The following is a 20,907-nucleotide window of genomic DNA, read 5'->3' on the forward strand; positions in this document are numbered from 1 at the left end:
ACTTACAGAACAGAAACATCACAACCCTAAATAACGAACCCATAGAGTAAAGCTGCCACTGGTTGCAGGACGCAGCGGTTAACGACCCTCCTGAGGGAAGTGAGTTCATTTTCACACCTCCAGAGCTGTACCTGTTCCAACAGCCTCTTGGGCAGCACACGTGCCATTGCAACGTGAACGCCCTCCCCAGAGCCACGCTTGTGAACGATACAAAGGACAGAGGGTTCATTTAACTGGTGTGGAGCAACAAGCTGCTCTTTAATTCAAACAGTTCTTGATACAAGCTCTAGGAAATTATTAGCACAGTATGAGCTCAGTGTTAAAATTCATGACTGTGACTTCTTGTTGCTGGTGAACAAGCACATCACACGGGCCACCAACACACGTGATTCGCTTGGCACGGACAGGCAGTTCGAGAAACGTTCTGCTCAGCTCAACTTCTCTTTCAGGAGTACTGATGCACCCTTGCACAGCAGGCCCAGGGCTCGACCCTGAAGTGATTAGGGAGAGCCGATTTCAGGATGGATCTCCTGCAGCTGACCACAGGGCACAAGTAACCAAGCGCTGGGGCAGCTAAGCCTTCTTGGGGACTCCTTCAGAACAATAAACCCTAAAAGCACGCCCTAAAAAGGGGACACGCTGAAGACCGAGGAGCATCAAGAAGACAGCCCGGCTCTCACCACAGCTACTGAGGGAGGCTTTGAGACGCTGGGGTATTTATAGCCGCGGTCGAAGAGAGCGACAGGCCGTCTAGCCAATGAGCAGCGCTATCCGGCACGGTGCCCATTGGCTGCCGGCCGGGACGGCGCCCGGCCGGTGGGTGGGGTTTCCGCGCAGGTGGGCGGGGCGGAGCGCCGTGCGGTTGCATGGCGCTCGGGGCGGGGGGAGGTTGCGTGAGCCGGTTGCGTCGCTGACGAGGGAAGGGCGGGCGAGCGAGCGAGCGAGCGAGCGAGGGGAGCGAGAGCCCCGGCGCGAGCCGACACAGTCGCTCGCCGCCGCGCCCGCCGCCCACGGCTCCCCCTGCCGGAGCGCAGCGCACAGGTGAGGATGGCAGCGGCGGTCAGCGGGTCCCGCTCCCCCCTGCGCGCCCCGGGCCCCTGCTGCCGCCTTCGGACCCGGCTTGGAGCCGGCACCCGAGTGGCGACAGCTACAGCCGACTCGGCTTTTTGGGAGGCTAGGGCCGGACGTCTCCCCTCTCCGCACCCTCTGGAGTGGGTGGGCAGCGGAGGTGCTTCCCCTCCTAGGTCTACGGGTCTCTGCGGTGTCGCCGTGAGGGAGGAGGGGAGGCGGGGGGCCGTCCTGCTCCCCCATCCGCATGCATGCACCCTTCTGCGCTCACATGCACCTGCGTGGTGGGGGTGGCGTAGGGAGCGCTTGCGGCTCCTTCGCAGGACTTGCTGCCACCCCTTCTCTTCGCCCTGCGGTGGGGGTGCCCGTGGGGCGTGTGGAGGGCGGCGCTGGGGTCCGGGGCAGCGCGGCGCTGCTCCCCCTCCCCGCTTCTCCGGCTGGAGCGCCCGGGGGAGACCCCTCTACCCACCTTTCCTCCTTCTCCTCCCTGCGGGCTGGGAGCCCGAGGGGGGTTCGGCAGAGTTTGCAGTTTCCTGTCCCTCTTCCTTCCCCTCAACAACCTCGCTCCGATGCACCGGGCGCCGCGCAGCTCCCCTGACCGGCGCTCTCCCTCCCCTCCATCTCCCGTCAGCTCTCGCCCTCTGCCGCCCGGCAGAGCTGGCGGCGGCTGGCGCCTATCTCCTCCTCCCCGCCTGATTTTTTCGCTTCCCCGACTAAATAGCCGCGACCGGGGCAGAAACAGCGGGGAAGGTCCCGACTAACTCGGGACGGTTTCCACGGAGGCAGCGGATCCCCCTTCCCCGGGCCTGAGGGGACTCGGCTGCGAAATGGCAGGGCGCCGGCGAGCCTGAGGTAACGGCCGTTAACGGCGGCGGGTGACGGCGCGCGGGGGGGCGGGGGGAGGACGAGGAGGCGCGGACGCCCGGGCACCCCCTCGCGCGCCCAACCGCGCGCCGCGGCGTTTGCTGAAGCGTTTCGATAAAAATAAGGTGGAAAAGAGCCTGTTTAGCAAACCTCCTCCTACCTTTTCCTTCTCGTTCGTCTTTTAATCGTGGACCGATCTCCCGTGCCTTTAAAGAACAGCCTTTAAATGCAGCACTGCTGCCGCGGTAGGTGGTTTTGCACCTCTCGGCAGGATGGGGTCTGAGCTCATCCTCTCAGAAGTCTGGCACTCCTCGTGCTTCGATTCTGCACCTTCCAACCCTTCAGCAACTATGTAAAGAACCTTTGCAGGGGCATTGAAGTGTATCAGTTTTTATGGTTGGCAGTTGGAAATACGCTTTGTATGTGTTTTGCGAGTGTCTGGATACGTACATAAACTTCTTGGTTTATTTAAGACTGATTCAGTAGGGTGCTGCTCAGCACCTGAGAGGTGTCAGGTACCATCAGTACGCACGGCCTTCAGCATCTAGCAGGGTCATTCCTGTCAGTCTGCAGCAGGAAAGGTTCAGGTCATATTGACACCGGAAAATTTCATGGGCTTCATCTGCCTAGTTATACCCTGTCATAGCATCACCTCAAACTGGATTACTCCTCAGTTAAATTTGTTTAGTTTGTGTTGTAAATTATTGAACAACCCTAAAGTGACCACCGGGGGGGGGGTTAAATAATCTATGTGCATCTACACATGGGTTTCTGCTGGTTTAACTACATGCATTTTTAAAAAGCTGGAATGCTGCTGGTTCATGCATGGCCTTGATGTATGCAGTTTGATATAGTGAAATGCTTGAATAATAATCTAAGTACTGCTGAGCTGTAGCTGAGCTGCTGGTGCCTGTGCTAAGAGGGGTGGTTACAACACCAGAAGAGAAGGGTAAAAGCAGAACAAGCCAACTCAAAACCATCATAATTATTAATTTGACACAGTTTTGTGCATACTCACAGCTAATTGAATCATGTTGATACTCTTTTTTATTACTTTTTGTTTTCTGAATTCTTTCAGGCTGTATTTTTTTGTGGATTCATATAGTACAGGGAGAAGCCCTGATCACATCTTGATTTTATTGCAGCAAATGTAAAAATGATGCCCACATTTTCTAGCAAGGGGCAGTTCACTTCTCTTGCACTATCAGATGATATTTTTACCTCCTGGTTGCCCTCTCTTGTTTGCATGTCGGACCAGCTGTCTGTTGCCCCCACTGGGATAATCTGTCTAGCTTGCAGCCTAGTCCTTTGTGCACACCTGAGCTGCCCCACAGAGATCTGACTGCTGCTAAAATAATGGTAAAGGTAGATTACAGTTTAAGCATCCTTGCTTCAGAGACACTTTAGCCGTGATAAACTGTTAGTGTCATTGACCTTATTGGTATCCTAGTCACTTATTCTGGTATTCTGGGGAATCACCTGAACTTTCTAAATTCATGGAGACAGACCTTAAAAAACCTTGGGGTTTTGAGATCTTTGCCTCTCCTTGCTATTAAAGTTCACCCAGACTTTTATCTTCTCACCTAATTACTATTGCCTACCCCTCTGGCTTTTATGATGTCCATCTCCTATTCAAAATGCTGGTGATATTTCCTGGCATGCCGTGCTCTCCATGTTAGCTTTTAGGTCTGTCAGTTGCCTTTATCTTTCATTGTGTTGAATTCAGGTTTCTCGTATCATAAGGCCTTTTACAGTTCTCTCTATTCCCGCTCATTATTTTGTTTCTAACTGAATTTTACCATCCACTTTGTCTGCTTCCTGTGTACTTGCATTTGTTCCCTTCCTCACAGGTACTATGAGATTTCTGAGTTAATATTTAAAGCCACAAACCTATCTGTGCATAAAGTTCATCAGAACAAAGCACGTTACTAGCATTATATGTGAGGTAATCATAGTCTGGAGGTAAACACTTTCTGTAAGCTGTATGTTGTGACCAAGATTTGAACTCAAGAACATGTAGTTCTGCAGCTTCGTTGTTCTCATCCGTTCATTTGTTAACCATGCCTGTTGGTTATATCTTGTTTTGCAAGCTCTTTGCTAAAGGTAGTGTGTACTGCGATGCAAGCTTGGGAAGAGTAGTTCAGATTTGACTGGAATCTCTTGGTACCATAATAATAAAAAGTATTTTTTCCCTGTTGTTCTAAATGCACCCAGGCAAGAGAGTGACAGAGATTGCTTCCAAGGAAGATTCAGAGCAAGTGATTTATTGCTGGGTCACATACTTGCATCAGATGTAGTTTATAGTGGGGAAAAACTGTCACTGCCTTAAAAGAATGTTAAATGTTAATGTTTGAACTACTGTAAAGGATGATTTAGCACTTTAAAAACAAATCTACCCCCCACCTTTTAAAGTTGGTTAACTTATTTCCCTATTCTCTTTGTCCTGCTCAGTTAGGACAGTGTGGTTAGATGCCGGCTGCGTTTGGCCGATTGAGGATTTTCTGATCCCAGCATATGGAACCTTCCTCTGGAATAAAACTGAACTGTAGGCAATTTCTGTGCTTTGTCCTTGTGCCTGTGTGGCAGAGATAGAGGAGTGATATGGTCATATCATGGCATTTTGTGGGGCTTTTGGGTTGTTGCCAGCTGGTATAGACTGGGCAGTCTCTGCATGTGTGACTGTAGTCTGTGCTTTAGCTGCAGCTAAGCTAGGGGGAAAAAATGGTTGTGGATGGATCAAATACTCTTGCGCTGAGCAGAGAAAGATGAGTGGTGTAGGTTTGTAAATGCTGTTTAAAGCTCTGGTTTCTTAATTTGCTGGGGGTGGTTTTGCTGCTGCAGTTACATTCGGCCTCACTGATTTCAGAGGGGTGTTGTCGAAGTGAGCACTTAGGAGTGGGGCCTTGAGTTGCTGGCTTCCTGAAAACATCTCCTGTATCAGTTCATCACCTGCCAGAGTGACATGTGATCTTGCCTTGAGTTTATGATAAAACTGTGATGTTGGCAATGTGTATGTATATTTGTCCTTTAATGACCAAATTATTGTGAAATACAGCTCCTCCAGATACAAGCAGTCTTAACAGAAAAAGGACAAATTAATTTAACAATTACTATTCCTTGAGCCAAGACTGAGGCAGTGTGAGGGGGATGCATGTAAGCCACAGTAATGAGCATATAGTAGTATTTTCTTGCTGTACTTTGGTACCTGGGGGACTCTTCTAAACATTTTTAGCATAATCTGTTAAAATTTTGTTTCCTTTAAACAGGACTAGAAGAATAAAGAGAAGTTTAATTTATGAGAACTATAAGCTTACAACAGTTTGGAATGGATTGATTTATGATACCTTTGATATGTGAGAGCTACATCTCGTGTCGCTGTTGGCTAGCTGCTGCTGGTGGACTTCAGCTGACTTCATTGCAGCAAGCCCAACAGATAGGTCCTCATCACTAATAGAACATAAACAAGTGTGATGCTGAAATGAGATGAGGCTCCGAAATGGAACTGTGGCCACTGTGTTAATTTTCATCACTACTTTCCTCAGTTTGTCCTGGTATACTGCGTGGCAAAATGGGAAAGGTAAGTAAAAGGCTCCAAAACCAAATTGACCTTCATGTGGCTGTATGGCAGAGGAATGAATAGTACAGACATGTGCACTGCTTCTGTATGTTAGCAATCTGTAAATTGCTTGTTGACTAGCTCTGCTCCAGAAGTTATTGCCTTGGTAAGGAATAAACACCTGCTAGTAGATTCAGGAAAATTAAATTGGAGTGATCCAGATTTAAAAAGGAAAAAAAAATGTACCTAAAGAAAAATAAAAAACCCCAAACCTGAAAAAACCCAAATGCTGCTGTTGGAGGAAGGGCTTGGTCCAGGCTGAATAGTTGTGTTTTGGTTTTTTTTTCCTGGTTTATGGTTGTTGGAAAAACATATGTTCTCTGTTTTTGGTTTGTTTTTTTTTTTTTTTTTTTTTTTTCCATTTTTTTGTTTTTTTTCTTTTTTCCCCATGTAACATATGGCCAATGGACCCGGCTGGAGAATGTTATTTTTGGTGCTGCTTTCTGTCTTTCCTGATGATTCAGTTATGGCAGTGGCAAACTGCCAGTCAACATTGTTGAAAGACTTGTCTTGCTGTCTTTGAATGAAATGTAAAATATTTCCTGTCAGACTATGATACAAGAAATAAAGTAATATGAGCAAATTGACCAGGTAATGGGGAATGGATCTATTATAACAACAGAGTAATCTCATGAAATAATCAAGTAACCACTGTGTGTGATAGACTTTTACCTTTTTATTTATCTTTGTTGATCTTATTGCACTCTGTGTGAACCTTGGAAAATTCAGTTTTTCTGAGGGTCAGAACTGTTTACTGCAAGTAAGATGTTTTGGTTTTGTCCTTCAGTAAAGCAAATAAACTTGTTCAGCAATGGTTTCTAGAAGAATAGAAGTTGTTTGTTGTTTTTTTTTCTCTATAAACATCTGATCTCTTGAAAAATAGTAGACTGTCCTTCAAAGATCAAGTAATTTTAAAACACATATTCTGTCTTAAGTGAGATTGCTACATGGTTTGTTCTGACTGTTCTGTGGACAATATTATCTTCAGTTGTGCCTCAGGTCCAATAAAAGGAACCTGAGGTTCTCCAGGAATACTGTCCGTTGTAGCACAGCCAACTTGTAACCCTTATTTAAGTATAAAAGAAGCAGATGAGTTTTGTGGCAAATTGAAATTTTCTTTTTTCCACCATTGGGCGCTTGTAGGAGAAACAGATGCTTTGTGGTGCGATCTCTGCCGTAGCAGTTGGTCAGTAGGCTAGCCTTCTGAATGTAAGCAGCAGGAAAAATGTTAGGTTCTCAAGGTTGTGGTAATGTGTAGATCTTTTAATTGGACAACAAAAGCATAGATGTGACAAAGACTGACAAGAAAAGGATATCTGAATAGCAGTGTAAGTAGTATTTTCTTCATTTTGACTAATGCCACATTCTGTAGTTACATTTTATGTTACTGATTTCATTTCTTGCTGAAGAACCTCACAAGTATTTTGCTTTCACTAGCAGTGTAAGTAGTATTTTCTTCATTTTGACTAATGCCACATTCTGTAGTTACATTTTATGTTACTGATTTCATTTCTTGCTGAAGAACCTCACAAGTATTTTGCTTTCACTTCAGCAAAGATATGTATCTATGAAATTCTTTCTCATGCTTTTTTCTTTCTTACCTGACATATGATTTACAAGTCATGGTCTTTTTTTGTCAAAGCATAACACAAAAGTCTCCATTAAAAGAAATTATAAAAATTAGCACTTGGTGACAATTTAAGCTTTTGTTGGTCAGACTGCTCTATTTTTTCATACTGGTTTTTTTTTCCACCTGAATGCTTAGAATCAATACTTTCTTAATGTTGCTATAAAAGTTCTGCATTTATCTTCTTCCAGGGCTTGCTGTTGAGCATTAAGATGGTAATTTGTTAAATAAAAATCAGTGTTACAAGACATCAGTAATGTGTTAATTAATCATAAATCAAAGTTATGAAACTATAGTCTAGATAACTTGCTCTTAAGGTGTTGCTTCAAGAGAAATTTGTACATAGAATATTGGGTTTTAATTTTTATTTTACTTTTTAACTTATGTTTAGCATTTTATAATTTGCACAGGTTGTCTAAAACCAAAACAGATTTGAGTTCATTTAGTACCATGTTTTCAATCAGAGACATTTCTGCACCAATGGAAAAGGTTCAGAAACTGATGATACATATTTATTAAGAATTCTTTTCCAGCTTGATATCATTTTATGTTTATTTAGTAAGTCTTGCAGGATGGTAGCTTCATTCATTGATAAGATTTTCTTTACAAATTTTTGAGTGGCTCAATTACAAGCAAATACAGCGCTTGCTGTGCACATTCACTGAAAGGCTATGGGGTGTCACATACTTTGGTCATCATCTTTGTTATCCGTTACATTTGTATGGGATGCACTAGATTCCTGTAGGTATTTGTCAGTCTTTGGACAGCAAAGTAAATCTACACTTGGAAAGAAAATACTATTTCAATTATTTTTAAAAGAAAAAGCAAAACCCCAAATTGCTAGCTTCTCAGTGACAACTAAAACAAATTTTGCTTTTTAAAAGCAGAAGCCTAGTGCCTTGTTTCATACAACCCAAATCCAGTCTTCAAGTGATTAATTTTAATTGAGGAACTAAAATCTGGGATAATTGTCACTTAAAATGCAGAATCATTTGTAGAATATCAATAAGACTGGGATGATGTGATATTTTTGTAGATCCTGTCTTCTTCTAGTAAATGTACCTAGTCCCAGTCTGTGCAGGATAGGATTTAGACACTTCAAAGCGATACAGGCTTTGGTACTAGTCTAAAGTGCAAAAATCTGTCTCTGCAGAACAGTGCTTTACAAACTTTAACAATATGCTGAAAAGTTGTAAGAAGCTGAAGGAAATGCTCTGCTGAAGTGCCGTCACTGGAAACAGCATGGCTTTAGCTTACCCAGTAGTCTGATTATGTAAACTACCTTTGGTCGTTGGAGAGAGTCTTCAAAATTAGGCCAAGATCTTTGTTGCTTTCTGGACTCCATGCCATGTCCAGAAGCACTGGAGTTGTAAGGAAGCAGTACAAGCCCTGAATACACCTGGGAAAGACCTCTCCTGTAGGATTCATGAACAAGAGTTGTAAGACTGCTTTCTAGCAGTTAAAAATGTGCCATGGTTAGCACAAATGAAGTAGATGTTGGAAATCAAATCTTACCAAAATGCTGATAACTTCGGTGCACAGAAGGACCACTTTTAAAATATCTGCAGTCACTTCACAGTTAGTCAGTTCAGTGTAAGCTGTCCTTTAATTCCTCCTAAGAGTGAGCTCTTATGCAAGTGATAACTTTATGCTTAATACCATCTCTTTTGACTGAATCATGCTTTCTGGTACTACTGACCTGCTCAGGGTCACAGGTGTTCACCAGTTCATTTGTGAGCTACAGAAATGCAGTGGTTTTTTTTATCCTAAAGACACTGCTCTTAAGATCTAACCAGTACAAAACAGTACTGCATACCTATTACACCAGTCACAAAAATTACATCAAAGCCGTTGTGTGCTATGTAGAGAGCGTAGTCTTGACGCTTTCATCTTTAATGTGACTAGTGGTCTGGGTACATAATGTTCCAGGAAGAGCATTAGGCTCCATAATGCTCAAGAACCTCCTCTTCTTGGGTCAACAAACTTCTGATGCCTGTCACCAGCATGGAAATTTGGAAGGAAGGTGAATAACTTTACTGAATTAGGGCAGGTGTGGTAGGATGAAAGTCCTCAGCAAAGCATTCAGCAACCTCATCAGTTGCTTCCCATGTTAAAGTCCTCTGATCCTCCTGCCTTTGATTAAAAAAAAAAGCAGAACAGTTTCTCGTTTAAAGTATGCATGCTTTGTTCTTCGTGAAAGACAGTAGTTGGCAGTGTCTTGTGTCACTTCTAGAAGCCATTTGGCTACTTGAAGTGGTGAGGACATGTACAGAATTTGTATTGTGAAAATCTGATGCAACTTAACCCTTCAGGATTGTCTAAACTATGTAGTTTTCGGAGCAATCTGAAGTAGTGTGTGTCATCTTTTTCCCATTTAAAACATATTCTTTAACGATGAAGAATCAGTTGAAAAATCTGTTTTTCAGTTCATCCAAGGGTGATGTCCTAACTGTAGGACCTCCTCACTGTATGAGGATGGCTTATCTTGGTACACTGATTTAAATTCACATGGGAAGACCTCCAAGAGGACTTTTACTTTTGAGATATTTAACTAGTTTCCTAGTTTGCTGAATATTCACTCATACTTCAGTAATGGTGGTTGGTTACTGTTTTGTTTTAAGCATGATGTTTTCTCTCATTTGGAGAGAAAATAGCCTGGGCTGTATAATAAAACTGTTGTCTTCTTTCTCCTCTGGCTGTTTTCATAAAATTAGAATTACTGCACTGTTTCTCAGCCACAATAATCTTAAATGCTGAAAAATATCTAAACTTAACAACAAGCGTAAGAAAACCTAACTGAGACCAAAACAAAAAGCCTCAGCCAATGATTGAAAATTTTGGAGTTAGAACCAGGTATATTAATTCCCGGAGGGAGAATAGTCCTACAGAACCGTGGAGGAAACAGGGCAAGGAGGACAGGATATATATTTTATTTTTTTCCTTGGCAGTGGTTATGCAAATATTCTCTTTAAAAATAGATCAGAAGTCTGAGAGACACATGTTAATATTTTGCAACTATAACCCACCTTAGTTTATGCTTTGATCCTAAGAGGAGCTGTTATTTGAATAAATGATGATTACAGTCTTTTGGCTGCATGTTCTGATTTTCAGAGTTATGTGCTGATTTCCCACTGATGTGAATTAAGACTGACCAACCAAAAAAGTTAAATGGACTACAAACTGGGAAGAGTAGAGGCAGGGGAAGGGAATGGACAGGATGGGATGCTAAAGTAGAAAGTGCATATAACAATTTATGCCAGTTTGATTGGAGAAGAGAGGTCTTTTTTTCTTTTATGTTAAATAGAAGGGAAGTGTTGGTTTCCTTTGGAAATTCTGTTGCCGATCTGTTAGGAGCTGAAATTAAAGGAAGTAGGAGTTTCCTTTTTCATTTTAACACCAGCACCTGAATGTTACACTGGTCTTTAAAATACACTTCAAGCTTGGTTTCTGAAACTGCCAAATTAGCATATAGCATATTGATATTAAAAACACGAGTTGAATTTCATTAAAGCCAATCAGGAATGTAGGTTTAGAATGGTTACAAGAGTCCTGTACAGGTAGTGAACATGCTGTCCCAGGTGAACCAAGCAGAAGTATATATCCCAGCTGTTCAGGTGGGCAGTGTTTAGATCTGCAGTGTCTTTGTGTCTGTCTTGTGCCTGTTGCAGCAGAACTTCTCTGACACCAGTGATGTTGGTGAGCTGCCGTGGAAAGGATCACAACCAGTGGGGCTTTTGCAACACTGACTTGTCCCCTTGCTTTTTCTGTAACCTGCTAGCTAGGTTAGCTTGACAGTTTATGGGATTCTAAAACTTGGTTGCTACCAGATAGTTTAATGTGACCAGACTCAGCCAACACCTTGTACTGCTCTTGACTGTGGGGAAAGGCAATACATTCATTCATCGTGGCTTCCCTTAATACTTCAGCCTAAGTCTTCTATGCTTGCATGACTCTTCCAAAATGTTGGTTGCTACTCCCATGCAAGACACTATCATGTGAGTAATTTAGCCAATGCAGGAAAGTAAGTTGTAGCTGACCCAGCTGCTCATACCCTGACAGCTCTACTGTAAGAGATGTATCTATGAATGTGTCTACTAAGAAACCTTTGCAATGGATTGTAAATCAGCGTGTATTTATCTTCTTGCTACTGTCTTCCTCGAGTAGTTACAATAGATACATAGTCACATTTTTGACAGTAAGCAAGAGGGGCTTCACAATGATCTGTCCTTGTTTTGGTGGTGGTTGATATATATTTACTTAGTGAATCTGGGTGATGAGAAGGAGAGATTTACTGAATTTCAAACAGCACCATGCTGGGAAGAGCAGTGAAGGTAGGCAGAGAGATTGAAGTTTAAAATAACTTATGCAAATTGGAGACCTAGTCAGGAAGGGGTGTGAATGGAGGGTTGAAGGTAGGTGAAAGTGGCCTAGACAAAACACAGGGTACAGTAAAGCAAAAGAAAATCAAATGTATACATAAAGAACGGGGGGAAATTCAGTGTTAAGATTTTAGCTAGGAATGGCAGTTTACTGTAAATCACATGCTAAGCGTGAGTCATCATGTTATTGCAGAAAACAAAAGAAATTGAACAGAAAAGAGGTGTTAAGAAAGTAAAGAAGTATGAAGTCTACTACAGCAAGACATAGGAAGTCGTCTTTCTGCTCTGCTTGGCACTGTGTCCACTTCTGGATGGTGCACTGCAAAGAAAGCAGATTCATTAGATGGAGTCAAAGGCACAGCAAGTGATCAAAGACGTAGAAAATCTACACTGTAAGGGACGAGTCAGTGTTCTGACATTCCTTAGCTTAAAGGAGATGTGTGAGAGGAGAAACAGGAAGATAATTTTCAAATATTTTTAAAAGTTCTTGCCAAAAAAACCCCCCAAACCAACACCCCATAATCTATTGTTTGTGGCCATAGTGAATAACAGGATATATGGGACTGAAATTGAAAGGGAGAGCAAGCTTAGGTAGTGGAAAAAGTTTTTGTACATACTGGAGTAGATTGTTGGGAGGGGTGAAGAATTTCCATGTAGGTATTTTCAAGAACAAGTTAAACCAGCGATGACAAGTAGAAGGCACCAATACTGTGTTTGGTACCAACAGAGATTTGGGCTAGCACAAAAAGAGTGAGTTATACTGGTTTTTAAAGTCAATATGACACTCCCAAAATAAGTCTTAGATAAGGAAGACCTACAGCTAGCAGGAATCATCTAACTTCAAACTAGCTGTCTTGCTGAAATCAGTTTTAAGCGGGGGCTTGGACAAGATGAGCCCTAGAAGTCTCTTCTAACCTAAGTTTTCCTAGGTATTCTTGACCTTTGCCAAGTTTATTTCTTCTTGTGCCAAGAGCAACACGCCAGTGCATTTCATTACTAAATAATATTGATGTTTGCATGAGATGTGTGAAAGTTGCCCTTTATAATCATAAAATTTGATCCCTTAATACATAAAATGTTTGCTTGGATTTTAGCAGTCACTTAACTGTTTATTGTTAATGTCCACAGCCCTTTCTGTAGCTAGAAACCATGAAAATACTGCATTAGAAAAATCTCAAAAAATGACTTGTTTTTATTTTCAAGTGTGATTTTTTTTTTTTTTAATGTTTTTTTTTTTTTTTTTTACCCTCACTCCCACAGTTTAGGTAGTATCTTATTCAATAACCTTATTCCTGCTGTGTAATCATGACTTTATTTGCTGCCTGGATAACAAAAAAGCTTTTTCCATTATTGATACAATCTTTAGGATTAGAATTCTGCAAGTTGTTTCTTTTTAGGATGAGACACTGGTAAGTCTATAATTTAGTTTTGTTTATAATGCACTATGTTTTGTTTTCCTGAACATGGCAGAAAGTGAATAGAAAGTGGTTTCCTTGCTCACAGTGCAAGGCTTTATTCCAGCTAGTCTCTGCGTAAAAAGCAATTACTCTACAGTATTTTAGAGCTGTGCTTCCAGCTGCTTTTCTGTTTGTCTGCTTGGCTTTCATGCAGCTTTCTGTCTATTCCTGTGGATGCTTTCCACAGACGTGCCACCCATCTATCTAATAGTAAACAACAGAAACCCTATTTTTGCTTGTGGCAGTATATAATTTTACTATCTTACGCTCAAAAGAATTTCAAAGTTTCCTATGCTTATCAAGCATAAACGTTGCTATTGTAGCCTGCACATAGATAGTGGTCCTACATATCAATGCCATGAACATGTAAGTTTCCTCAGACGGTTCAGAGATGGGCTGAACTAAATCTTTTTTCCATTAAAAATTACTGGTAAAGTAGCTGTGTAAATAAACAGCCCTCATGCTTAGTTGCACAGCCCTTAGAGGCAAACTGTAGAGGTGCTGTTGGAGAGAGATTTGAGTAAAACAAATGTGATGGGATCACATTTGACTTATAAGTTTGTTGTTAATTTGCAGTGATATGGGAGCATGGTGAAGTTTTGATCCTGAGCTGTTTGCAAGGAGGACAAGTTAGAAAGAATATGTTCTCAGAAACAGAGCTTGTTCAACACAGTTGTCAAGGCACAAAGAAACGAGGAGCATCAGCAACCTCAACCCACTAGCACGTGTGGAAATAATAATCAAACTTTTGCAATGCTTGAAATTTGTGCCCAAGCTAATAAGAATTTCTAAAAGTTTCAGCTCTTGGAATAGCATAGTTAATTGTGAGGCCGTAGCACTCTTCTGAACAGTTATCTTCTGATGGATGAATTTTCTTCTAATACTAAAATGTTAAACACTTGGCTGTGGATCTACCATTACTAATCTCATTTTAATTCAGGAAGCTAGCTTTTCTTGCTGTAGTTCCTGGCTTGTATGTGTATGTTTCATTGGTTTCTGAGGGGAGGGAAAGGAATAGTTTAAAGCAGGAGTGTGTTGATTTCCGTGTACAGAAACACACAGAGTTACTGACAATTCTGTGGTAGAAACAAATCATGTTAAAGTTTTCAGAAGCTTTCAGGTTTTCACAACAAAATGGTTGCTTTTTCTTCCTGTGTCATGGTTCTACTTTCCTGTGTGCTTTGTTTCCTTGCCACATCGGTCTGTAGCTGAGTTAATCTATCTAAGAATATACAGCATCTTAACTTTCAAAATCCGAGCCCTGAATGTTCAACAGTGTATAAGCATATAATATGGTGCTTGTTGGAGAAGGTTTGGGATACATACACACGGGTTTTCCTGGACATGACTTCTTTTTCTTCATGGAAATCTTGTCTGGGCAAAAATCCTTCAGATGCTGAGCTTGTTAGCCCCAGATGGGTGGATGCTGCCGCACAGGCATCCTGTTGCTGATCAGGTTACTGCATGACCAGAAATCCCAACTGTGTACACAGATTGTTGAAGTGTGCATGGTAAATGACAGCTTTGGGAAGTTTTATGTAAGTGCATATTTATGTTAAGTAGTTGCTGAGCAGTTGCACAATAGTCCATGTGCTTTTGGGATGTCTGAGAGGGGTCAGCCACTAGTTACTGCCTGGTTGGTTGGTGTACGTGCTGAGTCACATCCTGGAGGATGTACAGAGGTGCATGTGTTGTAGAGTTTGTTTGCGTGGAAGCATCAGGGTTAAAAATTTTTGCTTTGCGCAAATTTATCTGTTGATCAGGGAGGTTCTAGACAGAAATAGGGGAGACCTTTCTGCAACTCCTGTATGTAGACATGTGGTGGTAGAACAAAACTTTTCTCTACTGATGTAAATGGGTAAATGGGACACATGCATTCATAGGTAGAGATGACCTTTTTAGGTCAGGGCTCATTTTCCCTTGTACTCCTCCTCCACACTGCTTTACTGAGAAGGCAGCTGTATACAATAAATGTGCAATTTTGTATTACACGGAGACACTGAAAAAGAGACAAATGCTTTGCCCTGTATCTGTAATACATTGCTTTAAACCTAACTGTATTTAACTTAGTTTGATAAAGTTTTTAACTTGGAATGAGCTGTAACTGAATGGAAGACTTTTTTTCTTTCATTTGCATTTTGGGGATCTGGAGATGAGTTGCATTGGGTTTTGTGGTATTTTAGCTATGCATAGATTACAGTGATCAAAGATTTGAATTGGGTGAAGTTGAAAATTTGTCCTCGTGCAGGAAAAAAATCGATGCTAGGACATTCACAGTATGTTTGTATATTCAGTACAATGGCTTTGAGTTGTTCTCTGGTGCAGTCATAACGATAAACTAATGACTCAGATAATGAATGTAGGATGGCTGTTAACTTTTTTCAAAAGTTGAACTGTCACTGCAGCTTCTTTTGCCTTAAGATATGCTGCTCTATCTTCTTTTTCTCTTTCTCACTCCTTTGTAATACTTTTTTAGTCTGTCCTCCTCACTTGGTTCAAATTTGGTGTTGTCAGTATCACTGTATTCCTGTAACTTGGAGGAAAAAGGGTGTTAGGACCAGGACAGAGCCTCTGCTTGGCCCCATGGATGGAGGGAAGGGCAGGAGCTCAGCTGCAGTGTTGGGCTTTGCTAGCTGAGCAGCCACTGCTCATGTTCCTGCTGACCACGCAATGGGTGCAGAGCTCTGTCTGCTGCAGCACTGCTGTATTTTGCTAGTGATTAAAGGCAGATGCTGTAAATGCGCGGAAGAAGTCTGTCTGTGGGAAGACATACACGGGCGACAGCATGAGGAGTTGTGTGCCAAGGGCTGTACACTGGTTGTGCTGGCTGGGGGTACAGTGGCAGAGAAATAGAGGGTCCTGGGGTGTGGACGGGAGTCTTGGGGAAGAGCTGGGGCCACTGGGATAGAAGTTCCTGTAAGTGAGAAGGGGTGGAGAGAGCTGTAGGAAAACAGATCTGTGAAACTTGTGTGGATGCAGTATCTACGTTCGGGTTTGGGTGTTCCCTCTCCACTGCACAGTCTTGGCTCTCGCTATGCACACAAAATTAACCAGAGTGCCAGGTGAGAGAGCTGTTTTATTTAAAACTCAAGCAGACATTTATATGTAAATTGTATATATTAGTTTTTGATTGTTCATGATACTGCTGGTATAATCCTTCTTCAAAGTGTAGGACAAACTGCTTGTGAATTGTGTTTGCAGGTGTATTTTTGTACTTGGTCGTCTTTTGAATTAGTGGAGAATAGCCTTCTTGGTCTGGCAAGAATCTGTGCTTAAGCTGTTTGCTTTTATCTGTATCTGGTCTTGTGATGCATCTTACTTAACTGTTTGTACATGTTTACTGTCATCTTTAAATGCACCATAGAAGAAAAAAGGCATTCGTGGCTACTTTGTGATGTTGTTTATTGAGATGTTATAGATGCATTTTTCAAATGGAAATTAAATGTAGGAGGCTTATTGTTATGCTAAAGGCGGTGTTGCCATTTGTGGCATTTAAGTGAAACTGTAGAGTTGGTGGCTGATGCAGTTGAATCTACCCTTCATTCTCAAAAAAAGCTTTACAGCAGATTGATTGCTATACTGCAATAATGGCATAAAAGTAAGGGGACAGTTAATAGAAACTTCTGTCCTATGGCTGTATTGATTTGCATCTTTCAAAAGTAAAAATGGAATTTTACATACAATTTTTGTAATGCAAAAAGTTTTTTGAACAAATCACCAAAGTCTTTCCTGTAAAGGAAAATCAAAATATACTTTATTTCAATTCATTTTTATTAAGATGTGGTTTATAGCCACATGATGCTTCTTGGAGCTCTTCTTCTGTGGGAATAGTGCCTACACTCTGCTAGTTCTTCCACAAACTCTTTGCTTGTTACAGAAAGGATCAATGTGGAAGTTATTATTCTACTCAGAAACCTTAACCCATTTGAAATACAAATGGAACCACATTCCCTGTGGTGTTGTAGCATCACAAACTAATGTTCAATAATATTGATGAAAAGTAGTATAATGGGAGAATAATTAAAATATGTAATTAACACAGTGATTTGGGGAAGTTAAGCCAAAATATTAATTTCCTGCACTGAATATTTTGGACACTGTACTTCTTGCCAAAAAATTTTAAGATTTCAGCTGCTTGTACCACGTGACACATTCCAATGGCCTTAGTCAAGTCTGTCAAGAAACCAAGTAGTGCCTTCTCTAACCTTGTGAATACATGTTTGTTGCTTCTTCTAGATCATTCTTTTTCTGTTTATAGTTTTGTTTGCCATGATGGAAATTCTGATCTGTTAAAGTATATTATTTGTTTTAGCATTTGCATATGACATAAACATCTGGGTTCATCCCATCCCCCTGCCTTGATTTTTTTAAACTTTTACTCATTTTCTTTTTACTCAAATGAAAGTTGCCTGTGAAATGATGACAAAAGAAATATGATACATAGAGACCATGTTAGAGTTGAGGTTAAACTAGTTTCAGGTGCCCAACTAGAATTGAATTTTGAATTGGCTTAATGCCATAATTACAGGCTTGCGATACACCAGTGCTCCCAATTGCATATTGATTAGCATGATGGTCATCTCTAAACCATACCTGAATCTGTGGTTTTTTTCAAATGCAGACCTATCTGTGTGTATTATAATGGTCGTCCTAATTAGAATTTAAGTCTTTCTTAAATATTCTCTGAATTATACTTCGGCTGTTTCCAGAATGAAAAGGACTAAACTTGCACCTTATTCTCAATTTTTAACCAAGAATTTTTTACTTCTTCCTTTGAATCAGGAGGTCCCTCAACACTAGGCACTATGGGAGGCACTGGCTGGCTTTGGTTCCAGCTGTATAGCTAACCTTGTGTTATGTTAGCAACACAGTTTACTGGTGTAACAAGAGCTGGAGAAGGGAAGAAAGTAACTTGATTTCAGATCAGTTAGTTTTTTGAATTTTCTTGTGCGTAGTACATCATGAATACAAGGAATAATGTTTGTAACCTTTGACTAAAACTTTATCTCTTTAATTTTAAAATATAGCTATAACTGTAGCTATTAAAGCAGGAAGTTGATGTGGAAGCATCAGATATGTAAAAGATTTTAAAAAAAAGTGTAGAATGCAGATTCAGTTAATGACTAGCTATTTGCAAGATATGAGTGACAGGATTAGAGGAAGCTTGAATGATTGCCAAATTGATTTGGAAAATTGGTTTAGTGTTTGTGCACCCTGGTTTGGATAATAAACATTTTGAACAAAAACGTTTTTACTGTGAGCTCTTATGGAAACTTGTTTTCTCTTCCAGATCCCTTTTCCAGTTTTAACTTCAGTCAATAACAACAAGAATCAAAGACCCTACTTTCATGAATTCTGTTACAGCAGAGAACATTATTTTAGTAAATGGAATTAGAAGTTCAGTAGCATACAAAAAGGTGGTATGCAGAGAAATACTTTTCATTTTAAAAAAATATATACCCCCCCCCCCCCATGAATTTGAGACTAGACGGCATGAATATTTTGATTTGATATCTTAATATAGTTATATGTGCTTGTTTGTAGGAAGTAGCTGAAAATATTGTTTGATTGAGGTCTGAGGAGGAACATGAGATGTCACAGATGACTTGTAGTCAAACTGACTGTAAGGAGTCGAATTACCTAAAGGGTAATTACATTTGTTTACGCTGTCAGCAAATCTGTGAGTATTTCAGGTGAAGGGGTTGTCTCTTGTTCTTTTTTAACAGATGTGAAAGAATTGTATTTTACCAGGGTTAGATTTTGGTATTATTTTTAGTGTTGAAATTATGATATGACACAGAGATGCTGATCGTTACATTATAGAGCCACACTTTGCTAGGATGAGCATAAGTGATTATGGCATCTTTCATATGTCTTGTTAGACATGAGTGTGATTAGCTATTATGTAGTTTTAAGAAGATATTCTTGTTTATTGGTAGCAATAAAGTGTGCACACATATAAACTAAATGATGGAAGCAAACATAATAAATGGATGCGACATGTATGCTTAATACACGTGTTTCTGCAGAAATGTAGAATGTTTTGTTTTATTTTAGTATATTAAAAAAATGCAATGGGAATGCTTTCTTTCAGCTAATGTGCTTTAGTCCTTCAGTGTTGCCAAGAATGCAGGCTAGATATTGAACTATCCTGTATCTTCAAAGTAAAGTGTGTTTCAGTGCTATGATTGTAATGCTTGCCTGAACTGGAGCTTTGTGCTTGCTTCAGCAGTAGATCTGCATAAGATTTTAGTCAGAGTTGTAGTGTGGCTTTTTAATTGACAGTTAGTTTGAAAAAGTAATCGTGATGTGATGATCTTTGTAAAAGCTGTCACTGGAAATAGCGTTCCTGTTTTTGAGGTAATACTGTGATGTTATCGTTGACCAGTTCCTAGTTTCTTTTACACTGTTGTACACTTTGAGTCTTGTGCAAGGCAAGTAAGAAGTATCAAAGTGGAGGGTTTTCATGAAGGTTGTTTGAAGGTAATTTCTTCTGACACTGGAAGGAGTTAATGTCCAAATTACATGAATTCAATAGTTTGCATAGTCCGCTGAGCTCTTTTATTTACCTCTTAAACTGAACTCTTTGTGCTATGTATGTCTACAGCAGAATTTGTAATAATTTTCCTTGTAGAGCTTTGCTCTTTGGGAATAGAATCTATGAAGCTTTTATTTATTCCTTAGTGTTTCTATTCAGGGCTAGAGATGTGTTAAATGCTGATTGCTTATTGTAGAACTGATTTAGCATATGATTTCAGTGACCTTTTTATATCACTTTCCCTTTAAAGAAGAAATGCCAGCAGAGTTGACAGTGCTTCTTAGCACTGAAAATAAAATAAAAACCAAATAGCTGGAACCCCAAAAGCCCTGAGGATTATATTCATCCGTAGAGTCCTGGGGTCTGTTGTTTACTAGGCAAAGAAGTATGAATGCTAGTTAACAGTTGGATCAGGACAAATAAATTGCAAATATGAAATTTCTTTATTTTTTTCCATCGTTGTAGCTTGCTGTTCTTTATTTTAAAAGAAGACTTTCAGCTCAAGTGCTGCCAATAACTTCTCAAACAAATCATGTGTTTAATTATCCTTATTGTCTGAAGCCAATGCACAGACAGAACACCATATGCTTCTGTTGACTTGACCTCCTTAGTCATGGGTGTCTGGATATATTCTGATATATTATTCTTTTTATTCCTTGTGTCCAAAGGAACATTAAGACCCTCTGTCAGCCCTCATCAGTGGAGACTTGAGAGTGGTGTCATAGTGGGTTTTGTAACTGTATAGGAGACTTTCTAAATTGTGACCTTTCTGTATTGAACAATTTGTATATAGAGGCAAAGGTGAGCAATTGCATCTGGAGACATTTAAAACTGTTCCTGGCTGCTCTATCCAGCTAATAAAATACCCCTTAAGTAAATCATTCATCAGTTGTCACAATTCTAGTTTGGCTTCTTTGGCTTTCTGATTGCTTAGGATAGTTTTTCCTCTAGGAAAATTTTTTATTCTGTAGCTTTTTAGAAAACAAACAAAAAAACCCAAAAAACCAAACCTGCCTGTTGTACTATTATGTGCTTCCATTTTGATTGGTAAGCTGCAGGATTTGTAGTGTATTTATGTTAAAGATAAAAAAAATGGGAGGGGAAGCAGGTTCTCAGAGTCTGATCTGTTTTGTACTCCCATTTTTCTGCTTTGTTTGTATATGTGGAGTCTCTGAGAAAGCAGGGGATTTTACTTTTTTGAAAGAATGTTTACAACTAAATTGATTCTGAAATTTACATTTCAAAATAGGAAGGTTTTACCAGTTGATGTTACAAAGGATCGTATTCAGATTGCTTTAAAAATTTTAGTGAAAACAACTTCAGCTCCTGCGGCAAAGGAATGTTTAAACAAAACTTTC

At 40.5% G+C, this 20,907-nt stretch overlaps 1 protein-coding gene across 1 annotated transcript in view; it reads left to right on the forward strand.

Moving 5' to 3' along the window:
* Positions 1 to 878: 878 nt before the first annotated feature.
* MGAT4A (alpha-1,3-mannosyl-glycoprotein 4-beta-N-acetylglucosaminyltransferase A) overlaps positions 879 to 20,907 on the forward strand; it is an 83,116-nt gene continuing 63,087 nt past the window's right edge. The window contains exons 1-2 of the mRNA XM_049834445.1: positions 879 to 1,041; positions 5,199 to 5,509. Coding sequence (XP_049690402.1) covers positions 5,416 to 5,509 — 94 coding nt within the window. The 5' untranslated portion in view covers positions 879 to 1,041; positions 5,199 to 5,415. The remainder of the gene's footprint in view (positions 1,042 to 5,198; positions 5,510 to 20,907) is intronic.

The sequence above is a fragment of the Accipiter gentilis genome, chromosome 31 (assembly GCF_929443795.1).
Source record: "Accipiter gentilis chromosome 31, bAccGen1.1, whole genome shotgun sequence".
NCBI lineage: Eukaryota > Metazoa > Chordata > Aves > Accipitriformes > Accipitridae > Astur > Astur gentilis.